The 17,548-nt window shown below is 46.2% G+C and overlaps 1 protein-coding gene across 1 annotated transcript in view; it reads right to left on the bottom strand.

Annotated features, from left to right (window-relative positions):
* Positions 1 to 475: 475 nt before the first annotated feature.
* The window catches only part of kirrel3l (kirre like nephrin family adhesion molecule 3, like), a 34,476-nt gene continuing 17,403 nt past the window's right edge, over positions 476 to 17,548 (bottom strand). The window contains exons 2-15 of the mRNA XM_071516074.1: positions 13,126 to 13,278; positions 12,019 to 12,168; positions 9,803 to 9,960; positions 8,112 to 8,262; positions 7,590 to 7,695; positions 7,023 to 7,171; positions 6,757 to 6,884; positions 5,471 to 5,597; positions 5,186 to 5,286; positions 4,254 to 4,452; positions 3,312 to 3,419; positions 2,983 to 3,092; positions 2,734 to 2,823; positions 476 to 2,603 (exon numbers count right to left, since the gene is read on the bottom strand). Of these exons, the coding sequence (XP_071372175.1) occupies positions 2,112 to 2,603; positions 2,734 to 2,823; positions 2,983 to 3,092; positions 3,312 to 3,419; positions 4,254 to 4,452; positions 5,186 to 5,286; positions 5,471 to 5,597; positions 6,757 to 6,884; positions 7,023 to 7,171; positions 7,590 to 7,695; positions 8,112 to 8,262; positions 9,803 to 9,960; positions 12,019 to 12,168; positions 13,126 to 13,278 (2,222 nt within the window). The 3' untranslated portion in view covers positions 476 to 2,111. The remainder of the gene's footprint in view (positions 2,604 to 2,733; positions 2,824 to 2,982; positions 3,093 to 3,311; positions 3,420 to 4,253; positions 4,453 to 5,185; positions 5,287 to 5,470; positions 5,598 to 6,756; positions 6,885 to 7,022; positions 7,172 to 7,589; positions 7,696 to 8,111; positions 8,263 to 9,802; positions 9,961 to 12,018; positions 12,169 to 13,125; positions 13,279 to 17,548) is intronic.

Genomic DNA, 17,548 nt, shown 5'->3' with positions numbered 1-17,548 from the left:
TTTGTCACAGTCCTATCCTATTACCCTAGGAGATGGGCATGTCAGCTTTGGGAGGTGGAGACACATACAGTGGGGGTTCTAGTATCTCATCTGTCTTCATTAAAAGCAGCGCTCCACTGGGGGAATAGGAAAATCAACATAGACAGCGCTGCTAATTTATGTATTCATCATCTTGCCTACATAGGAAGCTTTGTTTGTCACTGTTCCCCAATCTACACAATGAACCTCCTGCCTGGGCTGACTCACTCACAGGACCCAAACCAGCCAGTTCTTTATCGGAAATGGTTTTATTTAAATATAAATATGTGTACAAAGGTACAAGCAACATGAGCTCATTTTTAGCAAATAAAATTCTTAATACATTATTAAAAAGAATAAACAAACAAATGGCAATTAGTTGTGTTCCAAAAAAAGCATAGTAACTGCATTCAGTGATTGATGAACAACTTAGAGAAGAAAATCTGTAGACCCACTTAAAATCAACCAAGATAGATACATATGTATATAATATAAAGATACTTTACAATAGAGCAGCTTACACGCTGTACATTAAGGCTTATATAAAATATAAAAATAAAGACAAGCGATGATCTTTACTTCCTCACTTTTAGTGACTTTTTGTTCTCTAATCAGGCTGCCTTGTAACAGCTTTTCAGGCCAGTGGCAGTACAGGCTTCCATACTGAATCTTCCAGGCCTCTGGAAGTGGAATGCAACTGGGCCAGGTGCAGAAACCAATGTCTCAAACATGGAATGGACATGAAAATAAACGCTGAAGAGTTTCACTAGACACATCATTTGCATGCAACAGAGAGAGAAAGTATGGGCTCAGCCATTTGTACAGATACTTAGTATTTCAGGGTAGTACTGTTTCTTGTAAACATATTGAGACTACTTGATTGAGCTGTAAAACTGGAGTGTATGGTCCAAATTGGGACTGCCTTACACATCTGCGCCTGCTGAAGTTGACACTGCATTCAAGCTTATTTCAAGTTCAAGATTGCCACCATTTTCCAAACCACCACCTATGATTGTTCTGGTAATAGCTTACTCTTAGTTTCACAATCAGAAAACACAGTAGAAAAGCAGTACCAAGGGTAGGACAGTAGTGCTCAACCTCAGCCCTCCTTTTCCCCCAATACAATTATCACCATCTTTGGGTTTTCATGACCTTACCTTGTCCAACATGGTACAACACACATAGTTAACGTATAGTCTCCCGTTAAAATGAAGGCTACGATACACATTCTCTTCATATCTCCTCCTTTTTTCCCACCTATAAGCAACGCGGACTAGTCCAGCATGCTCATTATCAGGAGACGTTCCACAAAGCTCCAGGAATGCAGCTCAGGCCAAAAGGATTCCCCTGCTGATTAGACTGTCCATACAGTGCCTGTAGCATGTGTCGTTCAGTAGAGCTAGCCTGTTGTGCAGGATGGATTATGAACTGTCTCTGTGTAGCTCAGTCTGTTGTTGATGATAGAGACACAAATGTGCTTAGAATTCCTTTCGCATGCCAACAAACACCAAATGACGGACGACAATAGGTTGTTTATAACTCTTTTTTTCCTCAAATACGTCTTGTATTTTCATCTTCTCTCAATTTCTTTTAGAGGTCATGTTTGAGATTTTATTTGTGTTGACACAAAGTAGGCTCTGGAATCCAGGTAAACAGCTACCCCAGTTGTTTTGGCCACTCAATGTCGGGAGATGCATTTGATTTGTTTTCTAGTTTGCCCTTGCATCCCAAGTCCACTGACAGAATGTCTCCACAGGTTTGGGTGGTCATCATGTAAAGACAACCTGGTGAGGTATCACACTGTAGTTATTGTGAGTTTGAGTGGAACAACACAATCTGCTGAATTCAGCTCAGGGACTCTACAGGTACCATTACTGTAGATCCCACCTTCCTTGACAACAAATAAATTAAGGATGGTTATCCCATAACCTAAATCATACAGCTCCCTCCAAATGTGTCCAAACATGTCCTCGAAGGACCATCCAATTAAAGAAAGTCTCTGCTCATGTTAGTCCAGCCACACTCATGTGGAGGTGACAACGGTTACCTACTCACTGCTCCTGTACTTGTCTGTTCTCCACTCTTTTGTCCAATCAGACATGAGTCTGCATACGTTGTGAGGGCCGGCCGTAATCAGACTGCTGGGAGGACACTTGTGAGGAGGCATAGGAGAAGCGGGATGAGCTGGACACCTTGCTGGCCTGATCTGATTGGTCGTACGCATCCACCTTTTCATAGGAGGCAGGCTTAACATAACTGGTGAAGGCACGACCATAGGTAGCAGGTAGATAAGCAGAGCCACTGTACAGGGGGTCAGTGGGGTAGATACTGGCTGGCTGGGCAGCCTGCTGCTGGGCAGCCTGCTGCTGTTCGTAAGTGGATCGTGTCCCTGTAGTGGTAGCGTATCGGTGGGAGAAGTCATAGACTCGGGGCTGGGTGCTGTGCTGACCATACAGGGGGCTGGGGGAGGGCAGCTGCGATGGAGTGTAGACTGGCCGAGAATTGGGCACATATTCAGAGAATCCACTGCTGCGGATATGGCGGTCCTCATGGGCACGGACGTTGTAGTAGCCATTGGTGGGGTCCTATGAGGGATACAGAGAAAACTGTGTCATAAAAGTTACATAAAAGAATAATATGTGTCAAGGACAAAAATGATGAATGCTTGCTATTGAAATGTGCTTCTTCAAGTGAATGTTTTCAGTAGGGTTTTACCTTGATGTCCGATCTCTCATCCTCCTCCTCCTCCAGGAGGTCACTGTGTTCTGTGCGTGAGGTCCCAGGAGACTCACTGCTGTTAGGAGCCTGAGGAAAGACCAAACAGAATTACTAGGTTGAACAAGACCTCACTTGATCGAGAACAAAACAAAAAGGCTGTGCATAACATCACAGTGTCATTGTGCATTTTCCCTAAACATGAATAGAGATATCTGTTATCCAGAGACTGTCAAGAAAGGAATTTACCATGGGCTCTTTGACATCCTCCTCATCATCATTGCCACGCGTAGCGTTGTGATCACTGTGAACAATCTGAACTCTGATATCACTCTTGGAAAGACGGGTGCACTTCTTACCTATGGGGATATAAAAGAGTGAATTATTAATTGTTGAATTATTTCTGGAGACTACCAGACAAATTTTGTGTTATTTGACATAGTGTATATTCCATTTAAATTCAAGATGGTGTACGAAATTGTGCACAATTTTCAAATCACAAATGAAATACAATTTCATCAGTCTGATTTGAAGAATTGCCTGCTGACCCCCTCGCCCATACTAACCGTTGAGCTCACCTTTGCCAGTGTGCCTGCAGCAGAGGGAGACCAGAGTGATGACACAGATGAGGAGAACACAGCCTCCACCTACTGCCGCACCAACTATGATCAACATAGGCAGGGCCTCTGTAACAAGAATAGTAGTGGAAGAAAAGTGTGGGTGTGTGTGTATATTGGGGGTGGGGGATGAGATAGTGGTTGTCAAGAGAAAGGGAGGAATGAAATGAGAGATAGTAGAGAATAAGTGTCAGTGTCAAGATCCTACAGATCAGAGCAAAAAAAAAAGAAAGAGATCCATTCATTTGTCCCACTAATCCCAGAAACACCAGTGGCTATATAAATTCATCTGCAGTAAACCCTGGCCTGCTCACAGCCAGCGTATGCTCATGCGGGCAGCCCAGCGTCCCACAGCCTGGCTATTGTCTCTAATCTCTCTGAAAGAAGGGTAACAAGGCCTGACATGCAATGAAGCAATAGACAGTAATCTAATTAGAGATTCCAGGAGATACCGCTGCCCATTTCTCTGGAGACCCTACTCTGCTACGTTGATGTAAATTACTGACGAGTACCTTATTTTTGGTGTCTGCTGCAACAAAGGCTTCCGCTAGCACCACTGTAGTAGTACTACTACCTAATTTTAAGATCACTTAAAGGGGTTGCAATTTGAGATGTTGCGCTTGGCTCTCGGACAGAGATAGAGAGTACGTGCCCAGCCCCAGATACATGTGGCTTCTTCTAATTGACTTTTGTCCCCAATCAATATCTATGTTATGGGGCAAACATATTCATTAAAGGGACCATCTGCTGATTAAATCATATCGATTAGAAGAGTATAATTAAGATAAGCACAAGACAGGAGCACTGCTTTCACCTAATCTGCCCCCCTTCACAACAAGGATTGAGATGGTGTATCACTTCAACCCCCCCCTAGCAGAGATAAGTACACCTGTCAGTCCGTACCTTGCTCCTTCAGCGTGACCAGGGCCGTGCCAGTGCCGAAGCGGTTCCAGGCAGTACAGTTGTAGCGCAGCTGGAAGTCCTGTGCCAGAGTCTCAGACAGCACCAGAGAAGACAGGACTCCGTGGTCGCTGGCCACCGTCTGCACAGAAAACCGACCGGAGGAACCAGAGGACAGGCTCATGTCTCCAAACGTCCACACCTGGGGAGAGGAGCAGGAGAACAGGCAATAGGGGAGTGAGTCACGTTTCTATGAAGAAGCCCTCAGCGGTGAGCAAAGCAGAGGCTACCCAGGCTGTTTATCCTTAGATCCATGCTAGCCTCTGACTGAACACCAGTTTCTCTCTCTGTTCTGCTTTCTCTCTGTCGACCTCGAAGGCGCTCCCTGGCTGACACAGCTCACAGGCTCATGTTTAAGCTGCCTCCCACGTCTGCCCTGCAGGTGAGGCCTAAGGAGGGCTAGGTAGCTGCACTATAAAATAAGGCTCTTCTCTGCTGTCTCTAGTGCAAGGCCAGCAGGGCACCTGTCTCTCACTCCTCCTCACACCCTAATTATCCTCTCTCAGTCCAGCCTACGTTCGGCAGTTCAACAGGGTCAGCCGACTGATGCCTCATGGGCCGCTAATTGAAGGCGGTTTGGCTGAAACTTGCAGGAAGCCGATCTCCCACAGCTCCCCCAACTCTACTATCTCTCATACCCCCAGTGAATGTGTGTGCAGTTATAATTGTGGGTATGTGTGTGTGCGCGCACATGCATTTGTTAGTGTGTAGGGGGGAGGTGTGTTGGTGCAAAGGCGTGAAGGTGTGAAGGTGAGGGCAGGGGTAAAGCACACACCGAGTGATCATTCTCATATGGGTGGGTTGGAAGGTGGATAGCTCAGTGTATGTAAGCACACAAATGAATGGCAGACAGAAAAGACAAGAGGCTCACTTACAATCTTATCAGGAGGGGGGCTGCTTCCCACCAGGCACTCCAGCTTGCCCTTGGAGTGCTTGACAGCATGCTGCGAGGCATCCGCTGTGATGATAGGTGGGCCTGGTGTGACGGAAAGAGAAAGGTGATAGAGGGAAAAGAGAAAGAAGAGGATATTTTGAAATATTGACAAACACCAAATTGTCAGATATGGATGCCATTACGCCACTTATTCTACAGATCGATCTAAAAGATTACCAGTAACCCTGTACATGAGAGCGCTACGCTATGAAAGGATTCCACTCACCATTTACAGTCAGAGTGACGTCCCTTTCTGCAACCCCAATACGGGGGACGATGGCTTTGCAGGTGTATGTTCCAGCATCCTCCTGGGTAACAGCCTTCAGCTGCAAGGTGTTACCATTACTGAGTACCTAGGGGGGGAGGAGAGAGAGTGAGTGAGAGGAGGATACTGAGACCTTTATCAGTTGCCCACTCAGTGCGGAGGCAGCACAGAGGTGGGCTGACCATTGTAACAAACGCTGGTGGTTTGAGTTTAATTTCATTGTGAAGAGCTTTAATCACAGCATTAAGCACTCCAGCCACCGCTGAGTGACCATGCTGCTGGGGAGATTGTTGTAATTAAACAGTGGGGACAGAACTGAACGTACTGTGGTGTGAGTGGGCCTTAGCCTTTGGAGCTGCTACACTCAGTCGCTCCTTAGCTCATTGATCCTGCCATTCCATCAAGCTGTGATTAATCCATTTACCCCCACTCCCTCCTCTTCCCTCCTCCCCCCTCTCACTCTCTCCAATTTTTTATTTCAACACACTTATGGAGTAACCCAATTAATCCATTACTCGTGGCTATGTGAGGCACAGTGGCAGCGGGTGGATTAGAAAAATGCCTGAGCATTTTCCTGAGAGGGGCTGAAAGCGTTCACTCTTTAAGATGACAGCATCCCTTACGCCATCCCGCGGTGTTCTTTACTGGTGGTGTTTTCTCCAACACCGCCTCAGAAATCATATTAGCTGCCAGGAGAGAAGCTCCCCAGAGATGTCACCACTGATGCTGTGTGTTGAAGTGGAAGACTTTTACCAGGATGATGCAAAGTAAAGGTGGAAATGTCACATTTGTTCCTCCCATGAAATTGGCTTTGAGGAAATTGATACTCAAGTGCAGTCACGTCTTCTTAATGTCTGAGAAGCAGAGATGCTGCTCTACAAGACACGGCACAAGCTGTAATTCTCTTGGTTTGAACCATGTCTTGGCTCATTGGTTGATTGATTGATTGATTGATTGATTGATTTAGTGGTCACATTGTTATGACAGAATGTCAGCTGCCCCGATGCTGCTGTATGAATCTGTCAGTGGACAGACAGATTCTGGCAGAGGCTTTAGCCCTCGGGGAGCATGTTGAGGGGAGGTGATGAAGATTCAGTCTGAAAGAGAATGTGTGGAGGGAAAGTGCGAGGGATTTATGCCTCAAGGCCATGTGTGAATGCTTCCCTCTGGAGGGTTAGTGTTGAGGGGTGGTGGGTGTTGACACTCTACCATCAAGAGGAGGTGTTGAATAGTGTTTGCTGTCTTACCACGCTAGAGCCCTGCTTGGTCCAGGCCAGGGTCAGGGGAGGGTTTCCTGTCCACGCACAGGTAAAGGCTGCATCCATCCCTATATCCACTGTCATGGGCTTAGGCTCTGATAGCAGTCTGGGGCCAACTAAGGAGGAGCAACACAGGCAGCCAGTCACAATCACAAACAGACCCCTTTTAAAATAAAGTACACCGCTAAGAAATCTCTATCAAAACATACAGCTAAACCACATGGCATACAATTTTTGTCGACAGTTACACTCACATTGTACATCGACCAAGGTGCTGACATTAGTGCTGCCCACAGAGTTGGACACCTCACAGGAGACCGGGTCCGTGAAGTAGGAATGGTCCACCGTCACCTCAAGGCTGTCGCCGTTAGCTTCCGAGATGGGTACTCCTCCTTTAGACCACCTGGGACAGGCAAATAATCATATCATATGGAGCTTGCATTAGTTCAAGGAGAATACCTATTCATGTGTGCCACAGCGGCTATTAGCTGATTCATATCTTGCGCCAGTCACAATCAAAAACCGCCAATCAAGCAGCCTATTTAAGCCTTAACACTGCTTAAAACTCATCCTTGATTTTGCTGATATCGCTGCTTTGCTTGGTGTTGGCGAAGCTTCCCTGCGCCAGCATTGGTTTTATTACAATATCTAAAGATCCCCTCTGCTCTGACTTATCATGTCTTGTGACAGTTATATGATTGTATCATCGTCAGAGAGATTTGTGTCTACTTGTTCTGTGTGTACCCATGGAGGCGGGGTGTTACGATCAGAGTGAACAGCTGAGCTTCAGGGAAATGAGGGATGGAGATGCTGGTGTATACCTGTATCCAGTGATTTCAGGATTGGCTGAGGCAGAGCAGATGAAGAGAACCTTGGCTCCCTCGGTCACAGTCTGAGGCTGGACTGACAGAGTCACTGAAGGGGGGTCTGGAGGAAGGAAGAGTTTTACTTTTACTTTTCTGAGAGAAGTCTAGCAGACGCCAGTGTCTCTCACTGGTGAAAAGGGGCATATATAGGCTGGAAGAGCAGACCACACTTCCATTAACCTCAAAGTGGTACTGAAGGAATCTTATTTACAGTATATATTCAGCTGAAGCTCTTAAGTGATGCCATGTACTATATTGGATTCAAGTACTTAGTGCTCTAATTGGTACCATTCGTCTTTTAATAGTACAATAGAATTATGCTATTTATTTGCTTTCTACATAGCTCAATTTTTCATTATATTTAATAGTAAATGTGCTTTACAGGTAACTGTATATAGGCTGTGCTGTGCTACAGTGCATGCTGTGCTGTGATATTCTGGTGGTCTTTGGAGGCAAGCTGATGTTGGGGACACTCACGCTGGACGTTGATGGTGACGGATGTCTGTCGTCCAGCAGGGGCGGCTGGGTTAAGGACCCTGCAGGTGTAGGTACGTCCAGAGTCCCTGTCCTCAGGGATGATTGGAAGCATACTGACAGCTTGTTCCCTCTTCCCGTCCTCCATCAGCATCTGTGGAGGTGGACAACAACAGAGAGTAATTGTTAGATGTTGGTGGAGGTCCAACCTGGAAAATCACGGAGTGTACACACTGTATGTTTAGAGAAATGTTACAGACTCCTGCACAGACGAGTAGAACTGAAAGTCGGCTCAGTGTGGCACAAGCAAGTCACTGCTGTTTGTGATAGCACCATTTACTGTAGGTATATCTCTATGACACCACAGGTCTTATTTTTTTTTCATGTGTGAGGCATTAAAATTGCCATCATGTTCGTTGGCATGGCAGTTAAATCATATATTTTATGATGCAGCAGGGGATATTGTGCTGTTCCCACATTTCTGAGAGTGTTCCCCGTCAGCGCTCCTTGTTTGTCATCATCTTTTAAATCTATTTACTGCTCACAGAAATCAATACACCTAAGTGAGGAAAGGTGTAGATTCTTAAGATATGGCTGAGTGCTCTCTCTCTCTCTCTCTCTCTCTCTCTGACACGCGCACACACACACACACACACACACACACACACACACACACACACACACACACACACACACACACCTACAAGGAAAGAGAGTATATGGTGATGGCCAAGGTGGCTGTGTCTGTATTTCTGGGTGGTGACAGTGAGGAGGAAGTGTCACACATCTCTGGAAAAGAGCAAGGGCAAGCTGAGCCCATTCCCCGGACAACCAAATCAATGGACCAGGCCTTTCACTTCCTCAGCCAGACACACAAAAAGCATTTTTATGCTAGATCGAATCACATCACTCCCTGTCACCACCCCTCACTCCGACCAAGCGTTCTCCACCCCCACCCGCCACTTCTTAACGTTAGAAACCCTCTCTCTTTCTCACAAAGGCATCTCACCAGTTCCCTCTTTTCCCTGTTTCCTTCCTTCCCTCTACTATCCTCCTCCCTCCTCCCCCTGCTATCCTCTTCCCTCCCTTCCCACTGCAGGCTCTCGCCTCCTTAAATGTGGCGTTTAGCGTCGTTTAGCGTGGTCAGGGAGCATGACAAATGTGACACTTTCCCAGCCGTGGCTGGCTCACGCTCTGGCGCATCCCCATTGTATTTCTGCATTGTTGTGGGTGATTTCTTCTCTGCAGAAACCCTACTGTATGAAACGCTCATGCCTGTCTGAGCTTTGGCATGCTCCAGTTATGCTGTAGTGTCGCTGCATTAGAGAGCAAGCGGTGGGGTGGGGGGGGGTCGTAAGCAAGGGAGGGAGGCAGAGGAGGAGGTGTGGTAGGGGGAGTGGGAGGGGGTGGGGGGTGGTGGGTCAGGCATGAGTGAAAATGGGAGGGGGACTGCAGAGAGAGGTAGAGAGAAAACGAACAAGTCCTGTGAGGGAAGGGTGGTGAGAGGAGGAAGAAAAAAACAAGAGAAAAAAAGATAGAAACAGGAGAGCGGGAGCAGTGTACCCTAAGAGAAAGTATCTCTGTTTTGAATAGCTTTGCATTTATTTATTTCTGCTCTGCTGTTTTGTTTTGTAATATTGTGTGGGTGTGTTAGTGATTGAATGATGCTGTGCATAGATCTGTTCTCACTGTACCTTGGAATAAATTGCAGACTCCATGACCTCTCCATCTCTGTACCAGGTGATTTCAGCAGCAGGTTTGGCTCCTGAGGCTCTGCAGGTGAGGTTGTGTGGTGCGTGGGCCTTAAGACGCACGACAGGGCCCCCCTCCACCACTGGGTCTGAGGGAGGAACTGAAAAGCAAAAACAAACATACACGTCAAAGGAAAAACTCATTATGGCTCCAGGCCAGTGCAAGGCCTCCAAAGCAGTCAGACTGATATTGAGTTTGCTATTACTCTTAGCTCAACATCAATACATCCAACAGCAAAAGAGGCAAACAATATCTTTTTATCATCATGTGTTTGTTTAACAAGGTGTAGTTTCAGACTGGGGAAAAGAGCAAGAACAGTTGTCATTTGGAAAAAAACAGAAACTCAACCGATTTTATTTCCTTTCTTGGGACTCTAGCATTATTACTCTATTTGCTCTTACTGTTGCAGAGTGATGTTTCATCTGAATTGCTTATTTGTTCATTTATTTGCATGGTTTCGCACGCGCCACTGGCAAGCCAAGCGTGCCACCCCTGATGAAGGCGTCTATCTCCCCGACCAATAAGAGAAGGCGTAAACATGGGGCTTGTGCTGGCCTTTCTCGCTCCCTCCACCGAACCAATTTCTCTGTGTGTATCTGAATTGTCAGAGGTCCTTCCGCTGCCGCGGCACGGACACTAATGTAATCCGAGTGCTAGGTGATTTTAATTTCCATGCCGATTCCCCTGACTGCACTCCCGCCGTTGACTCCTTTGACTGTGCAGGATTGCTTTGGTCTCATCTGGCCACATTGATTTACACACACACACACACACGCACACACGCACACACGCACACGCACGCGCACACACACACACGCACACACGCACACACACACACTAAAACCCCTTCTCTCTTGAAAATCCTAGTGTCCATGCATACACATAAACACCAGGTTCCTGTGCACTGCGCCTGATTTGATTCTCTCTTGTTTATGAAATGCATATAATGTTCATGAACCTCCATCCTTGGTTTCATAAAGGGCATTTACTATAGAAGTGACAGTTTCATCATGGGCATCTTTGCGGCTGTGTGGGCGTGTGTGATCTCTGACCACACTGCTCTGTGCTGCTTTGAAAGTGACGCTTGAAGCGGAGAGGCGGGGCGATGAGCGCGGATGAGTTCTCTGAAACTGTCCAATTAGAAACATGTTCCTCAATACCTCATGCGACTTCAAACTGCCATGAATTTCCTTGGCAACCCTATATATATCCGTCATCACCCTGCCTTAATGAACTCAGAATACACAACCATTTCACCTTACTGGCTTAACAGACAGATTCAAGGACAACAGGCTGGCTGGTGGAAGCGTTAGTGTTGTGTTGTGGTATAAGCTGCAGCATCACCCGTGTGTAACTGTTCCCTCTGTGATTTTCCCCACTTTCTGTATTTGTTAGCAAGTAAATAAGTGGGCTATTGACAGGACTAATGAATATAGTGATGTTCCATTGCATGCCACCAGGTGCCAGCAGTGCTTTGCTGAATCCAATTCCCACAAGACCTGTCCCTCCTTCTCCTCCTCCCCCCCAGCCTCACCTCCCTCCACCTCTGAACGTCTATGTGAATATGTAGATCACTCACATCACGTTAATGTAAAAACCGCCTCGCGGTTGACAAATTTTGTGGCTCACTGTAAAATGTGCTAACTGTGCAGACCTTGACTTTTAAGCGACTATGCAAGTCATTTGTGACTGCAGCAATCACATTATCCTAGACGTCCACAGTCTTGATTATCGCTACTGAGAGGAGAAGGGTTTCCTTTTTTTTTCCTAGCTGGATCTCTGGGCTCAGCTTTGCTGGGTTTCAAATATACTTTCAGGATATGATTTACACCCTGAAACGACATTTTCAGTGGGATTATCCTTGAGTCGTGATACAACAGATTATTTTATGAACAGGAACAGAAACTGAAACTGAATACTCTGATGTATATTTGAATGTGTGGATATATACATCTGTGTTTAGGTGTATGTGTGTTTTGTGGGTTTCATTCTTTGAGTATGTTAATATATATATATGTGTGTATATGTGTGTGTGTGTGTGTGTGTGTGTGTGTGTGTTGTGATGAAGACACTCCCCTGATTGTTCCCAAGCACTGCCAGCCTGCAGGCCTTGGCGCGAGGGCTGCTGTGAGGATCATGGGTGAGCTGTGTATCTTACCTAGTACAGTGAGCTTGGCACGGTGGGAGCGCAGCGCCGCCTGTGTAGCCTGACACTCATACACCGCGTCATCCGCCAGCTCTGCCGAATCGATCAGCAAGCTGTGCTCGCCTGATAGCGGGTCGCCCATTAAGGAATAGCGCGTCCAGCCTGCGTGAAGCCAGCACAGAGAATAGTCAGAGAAAAACAAACCAACAACAAACACATAATCAAAGGACTATAAAATGAACAGACTTGTGCCTCGAACAAAGGCGGGAGGAACGTGGCAAGGCTCTTTAAGACACAAATGAAAGCAAGCAGCAACTCCCTGGGCCAGGCATTGAGCCGCTGTGTTAGCAGAGCAGCGTGAGGCTGGAGATGCAACACGTGAGAGGGCTGCTGCATGAGGAGGCTGTCCTTTAAACACAGACACAATAAAGATGGAGTGGCTAAGGTCAGGAGGAAGCCTCTCCACCTTCTCGCTAGTCTGCCACACATTTAAATGTCAATGCATGACAAAAGTCAATTGATTATCCACCTTTCTACAAGACCCTCAAAATGCTAAACAACAAATTAAAGCTTGGTGTCTGCAGCAGCAGCCGACCTGTCTGCAGTACATTTGTTCTCTCACCATTCATTTGTGTAAAACCCCAACAGTTGACAGAGAGAGACTTGGTTTCTAATGAGACCTGGCATTGATTGTGGCAAGACAGACAGAGAGAGAGAGAGAGCGACAAACAGCCACAGAAAGCAGTAGAGAACGAAAGAGAGAAAGAGACACAGACAGACAGACAGACAGACAGACACAGAGAGACAGAAAGCAGTAGAGAGAAAGAGAGAGAAAGAGTGACAGAGAGAGAAAGAGACAGACAAGACAGAGAGAGAGAGACAAACGACCACAGAAAGCAGTAGAGAAGTAGAGAACGAAAGAGAGAAAGAGAGACAGACAGAGAGAGTGATTTACCACAGCAAGCAGTAGAGAGAACAAGAGAGAAAGAGAGAGACAGAGAGACAGAGAGACAGAGAGAGAGAGCGACAAACAACCACAGAAAGCAGTAGAGAATGAAAGGGAGACAGGCAGACAGACAGAGAAGTAAGAGAGAGAGGTTGGGGTGGTCAGGTATTTACCTGGTAGGTCTCTCTCTCCACCCAGTGCCAGGCCATCTTTGGTCCACTGCACCATTCCCCGGTAACCCACAATGACACAGGGCAGAGTCACTGATTGGCCGGACACAACCACCTGGTCCTGGGGCTGCTGGGAGAAGTAGGCTGCTTGGGTGGCTGTTGGGAGAGAAGAGGGAGAGCATGACATGAATATCACATCACATAGAACTCACATTGTCTGTGATGGTATTCATAAAATATATTAAAATTCACAAAATGGCCATAAACTATATAGCTATTCAGAATACTGCCAATGGCATTTCAGTGAATGTAATGGCAATACGTTTCTGCAGTGCCAGCAGAGTATGTAGCTTGAAAAAAATGGACGTTGCATGGTAAGAGGTGTAAAAAAAAGAGGTAGTAGAAGAAGTGTGAAAGAGAGGTGCTTCATGGCTCTTGCTGCGAGGATGGAGGAGGCTGACATGTTTGGAAATATTTATTTTTTCCTCAACATGGTTTCTAAGAGGAAGTGTCAGCTGCCTCATGACTTATTTAACTCTTTCCCAAGACCATATGGTTACATGCTCGCTGACACGAAGCAACCACACTTCTGGGGAGAAAAAATCTGCCACTCTTTTGGTGTGCTTTTTGTAAAAATGGATGTTAAACAATCAAAACTCCATTAAAGTTCCCAGGGGAGCCATCCGTTTGAGCCTGCTGAAAGTCAGTGGAGACACCTGCCGCCGTTCCACTGCTGTGTTTAAGCATGGCACAGACTCTCACCGGATTGGCTGGCCCGTCTTCACACACACACACACACACACACACACACACAGCGTGAGTACGGATCCGCGGTTCCAACTGTTTGTGCCATGATGCTGAAGATTGAGTATTACAAACCCTACTGGCAGGGGAAGATGGCAACACTCCAGAGGTAACTAATCCGTTGGGGAAGGTAGGAGGAGAGGGAGAGAGAGTAGTTGGTTGGTTGGATAGGTGGGGTGTCTGTGTGTGTGTGTGTGTAGGGGGGGACTTAAAAAAAGAACCTTCCCTCATTCTCCCTCTCTCCTTCTTTGTGGCTCAGTAGAGAATGGAAGGGAAGGGGGACAGAGGAAGATAAAGAGGGTTCTATTCAGTCAGTGCTAAGCCCCCCTGAAATGCTTCTCTTGGTGGGAGTGCTTAAACAGACAGGGCTGCCCCCCCCCCCCCACCCCTCCCGTGGAAAAAAGCTGCTGAAAGGAGGGCAACATACGGCGGCCAGAGACGCGCTATTGTCCCCTTGTCCCTCTCTTTTAATAGGCCTCTTCATTTCCAATCAATCCTGCTAAATGCAAGTTTAATAGCTTTTCAATAGCAGCTTTTCCCCCCAGAGGGTAGCTAGGATTTTCTCTCTCTCTCTCTCTCTCTCTCTCTCACCCTTTTCTGTCTCCCTCTCCCCCCTCTTTCTCACTCCATTCTCTCTAGTTTTTCTTTCTTTTTTTGAAAGGGGGCTTCCGAGGTTGTTGGCAGTGTTTATTCCCCACTCAATTATCCACTTCATCTGGGGGTGCACCATGGACTGAACCCTGCCCTCCTCCTCCCCTCTCCCTCGCTCACCCCTCCTGCCTCTGTCACCCATCAGTACAATCAAAGCCGCCAAACAGTGAGCTCATCAGGAACGTGAGTTCTCCATGGCGCTGACCGTTGTGGTTCTCAACTGCCTTAAAACCCGCTCTCTTTTTCACATGTGCCCATTCTTCTCCCTTAGTCTCCATCTGGGCTAATAAGATGTTAATACAGAGTTGAGTAGAGACACCATTAGAGATCCATGCATGTTTCAGTAGCTCACCAGTAACGTCTCCTGTGTACGTTATTTCAGTGTTTGAAAAGCCTATCGAGCTATAGATGCTTACAGGTAGACTGTACTGTATGTGTGTCACGCACTATGGATCAAAAGAGGCCAATTTGAGAGTGTCAATGAGAAGTGAAACGTCTTCTAGCTCAGGCTATTAGGCATTTAGCGAAGGCTGGCATTTTCCCGTCATACCTTCAAAAATGCTGTTTTCACAGTCTGCCTGCCTGTCCTAACATTCTGCTTTTATGAGCTATTGAGCGTTTTCATATGCCTCTCCTTGCACGGCGCGTTAGGGATTTTCCTCTTTGTGCTTGCAACAGTACAAACATTGATTGCAATTAAGTATCTTGCCCAGAGTATCTAAATGTTTACAATGGGTAATAATTCACTGCATTCCTTGATTGTTCAGATGGATTACATGCATTGAATTGTTTCTCTCTCTCCCTCACCCACATACAATTTCACATGCTCACATATGGCAATTAACGCACACACGCACACACACACACACACACAAGCACACACATAAGCACACACACATGCAGCCTTATAAATATAGAGTACAGAGTATGTGCTGTAGCGAATGTCTTCACACCATATGAGTGATTCATTGCTCTCCAGATCCCTTATTGAAAATGCTCAACAGAACATCTCGACTGGCTAATGACTCATGCCAGATTCCTTTAATTCCTCCTTGCTGAATTAGACAATTCTTTGACGGTGTATTAGCAGCTTAATTACATGAATACATTTCTGACGGGGAGAGAGGGAGGGGAAGAACCAGACAAAGAAAGAGTGGAGGAGAGGAAGGGAAGCAGTCAGTAGAAGTAGGAGCTGTGGGTGTGAAGAGGCTTGTTCTTGGTGTGCTGCAGTGTCACATACACACATGCACACACACAAACACAAACACACACACACACACACACGCTCTCACCTTTCAGTCTTTCTTTACACTAAGAGTGAGGTACTTGTCTATTGGCTGCCACTGAAACACATTCAAAAAGAAAGGTCTGAGTCCCTGGGTTATATTGATATTTCAACACTTCTGCAGTGGAAGGGTATTGTATGTGTTTTTGAGTGTATTTTGTATGTCTGTCTGAATGTACATGCAGGTATATATTGTATGTGCAGTATAGGTTGGGTGTAGCTCATGTGGTGCGTTCAATGTTTAAAGCAGTTAAAATATTGATTGGCTGGTGCTCTTTATAAAAAAAAAGCAAGATTTACCCTCTTCCCTTCCCTTGCTTTATGTGTGTGTATGTGTGTGTGTGTGTGTGTGTGTGTGCGTTTGTGCATATGTGCTTTTTCCATCCCCTAGTAACAAGGTCAAAACACATTTGGCCTGATACATTTTAATCCGGATTTCTCAAAATGGAATATCATTTCACGCCGCTGGATGCACACGGGGCTGTGTGTGTGTGTGTGTGTGTGTGCTTTTCTGCCTGACTGTATGTGTGTGTGTCTGCATGTTTGTGCGCTTGAATGTGTGTTGTGTATGTCTGTGTGTGTGTGCATCTAAATGTGTGAATGAGTGTTTGTGGCGGGTGGGGCAGTGTTAATAGGGCAAGCAACTTGTCAGGGACTGCAGGGCACATTTAGCAGTTACTTTGACACAGTGACTTTGCTTTTTCTGTCACACGGTCACAGTTAAGTGCAAAACCGCCGGGCTGACTTGAACACAACCTATTAAAGAGCTTTGCGTCTACCCTGGCACCGCCTGCACTCTCTCTCCTTCATCTGAACTGATAGGGATACATTCACATGGATCAGGAGGGGATGGACAGATGTCACAAATGATCTGCTACTGGACATCTGCCTTGATGGAATTAGATTGAACTAGGCTCAGTGTGTGTGTGTGTGTGTGTGTGTGTGTGTGTGTGTGTGTGTGTGTGTGTGTGTGTATCCTGCATTATTAGAAGAGCCGGCCATGATGCTGAAGATTGGGAAAGATAATGGTACTACATGACCTTTGTACATGACCCACTACAAGAACCTGTAGTTCTTTGGCTAACTACATTAAATGATTCACTATCAAATCACTGCCATCATAATCTGTTATGCCATTTTGGTAATCTGTCAAAACCAGGCTTGTAAAACATCAGCCCATTTAACCAAGCGTTCCAAAAATAAGGTTTCCCTCTAATAAAACATCAGCTATGCCTTACACTCTCCTATGTATGCACTCTGGCCATTTTGCCATGGTTTTACAATGACACTTAACTGTGTATGCTCATTCACTGTAAGAGGTTCCGAGCTGCGTTCGCAGAAGGGAGAGTCCCTATTTTAGGCCTCATTTTATTCCATGCCCTCATTCCCATCCAGTGCAGGGCAACTCTGGAGTGCAACATCCCGTCCTGTGGGGTCTATAAATATGAGTGCTCTCAACTTGACTGGACAATTTGCTCCATGCAGTAATAATTCAAAATGTTAAAAAATAGCACCCGATATCTACTTGCATTTTTGCCCCACTGGCAGAGGCAGAGTTCTATGCCCCCGCTGGTGTGAGTTTTCCACAATAAGAGCCAGAGAAGAGAAAATGAGGAGGAAAAATAGACAAAAACCCCCACACAAAACAAGGCAATTGGCGAAAAAGTGTCAAGCTTGGAATAAACA

This window comes from Centroberyx affinis, unplaced genomic scaffold (genome assembly GCF_046629955.1).
Source record: "Centroberyx affinis isolate AG114_WGS23_722 - 3 ecotype Tasmania unplaced genomic scaffold, CSIRO-AGI_Caff_v1 ptg000392l_1, whole genome shotgun sequence".
In the NCBI taxonomy this organism is placed as follows: domain Eukaryota; kingdom Metazoa; phylum Chordata; class Actinopteri; order Beryciformes; family Berycidae; genus Centroberyx; species Centroberyx affinis.
Note: the sequence above shows the minus strand (reverse complement) of the source record. Positions and strands in the feature narration are given on the sequence as shown.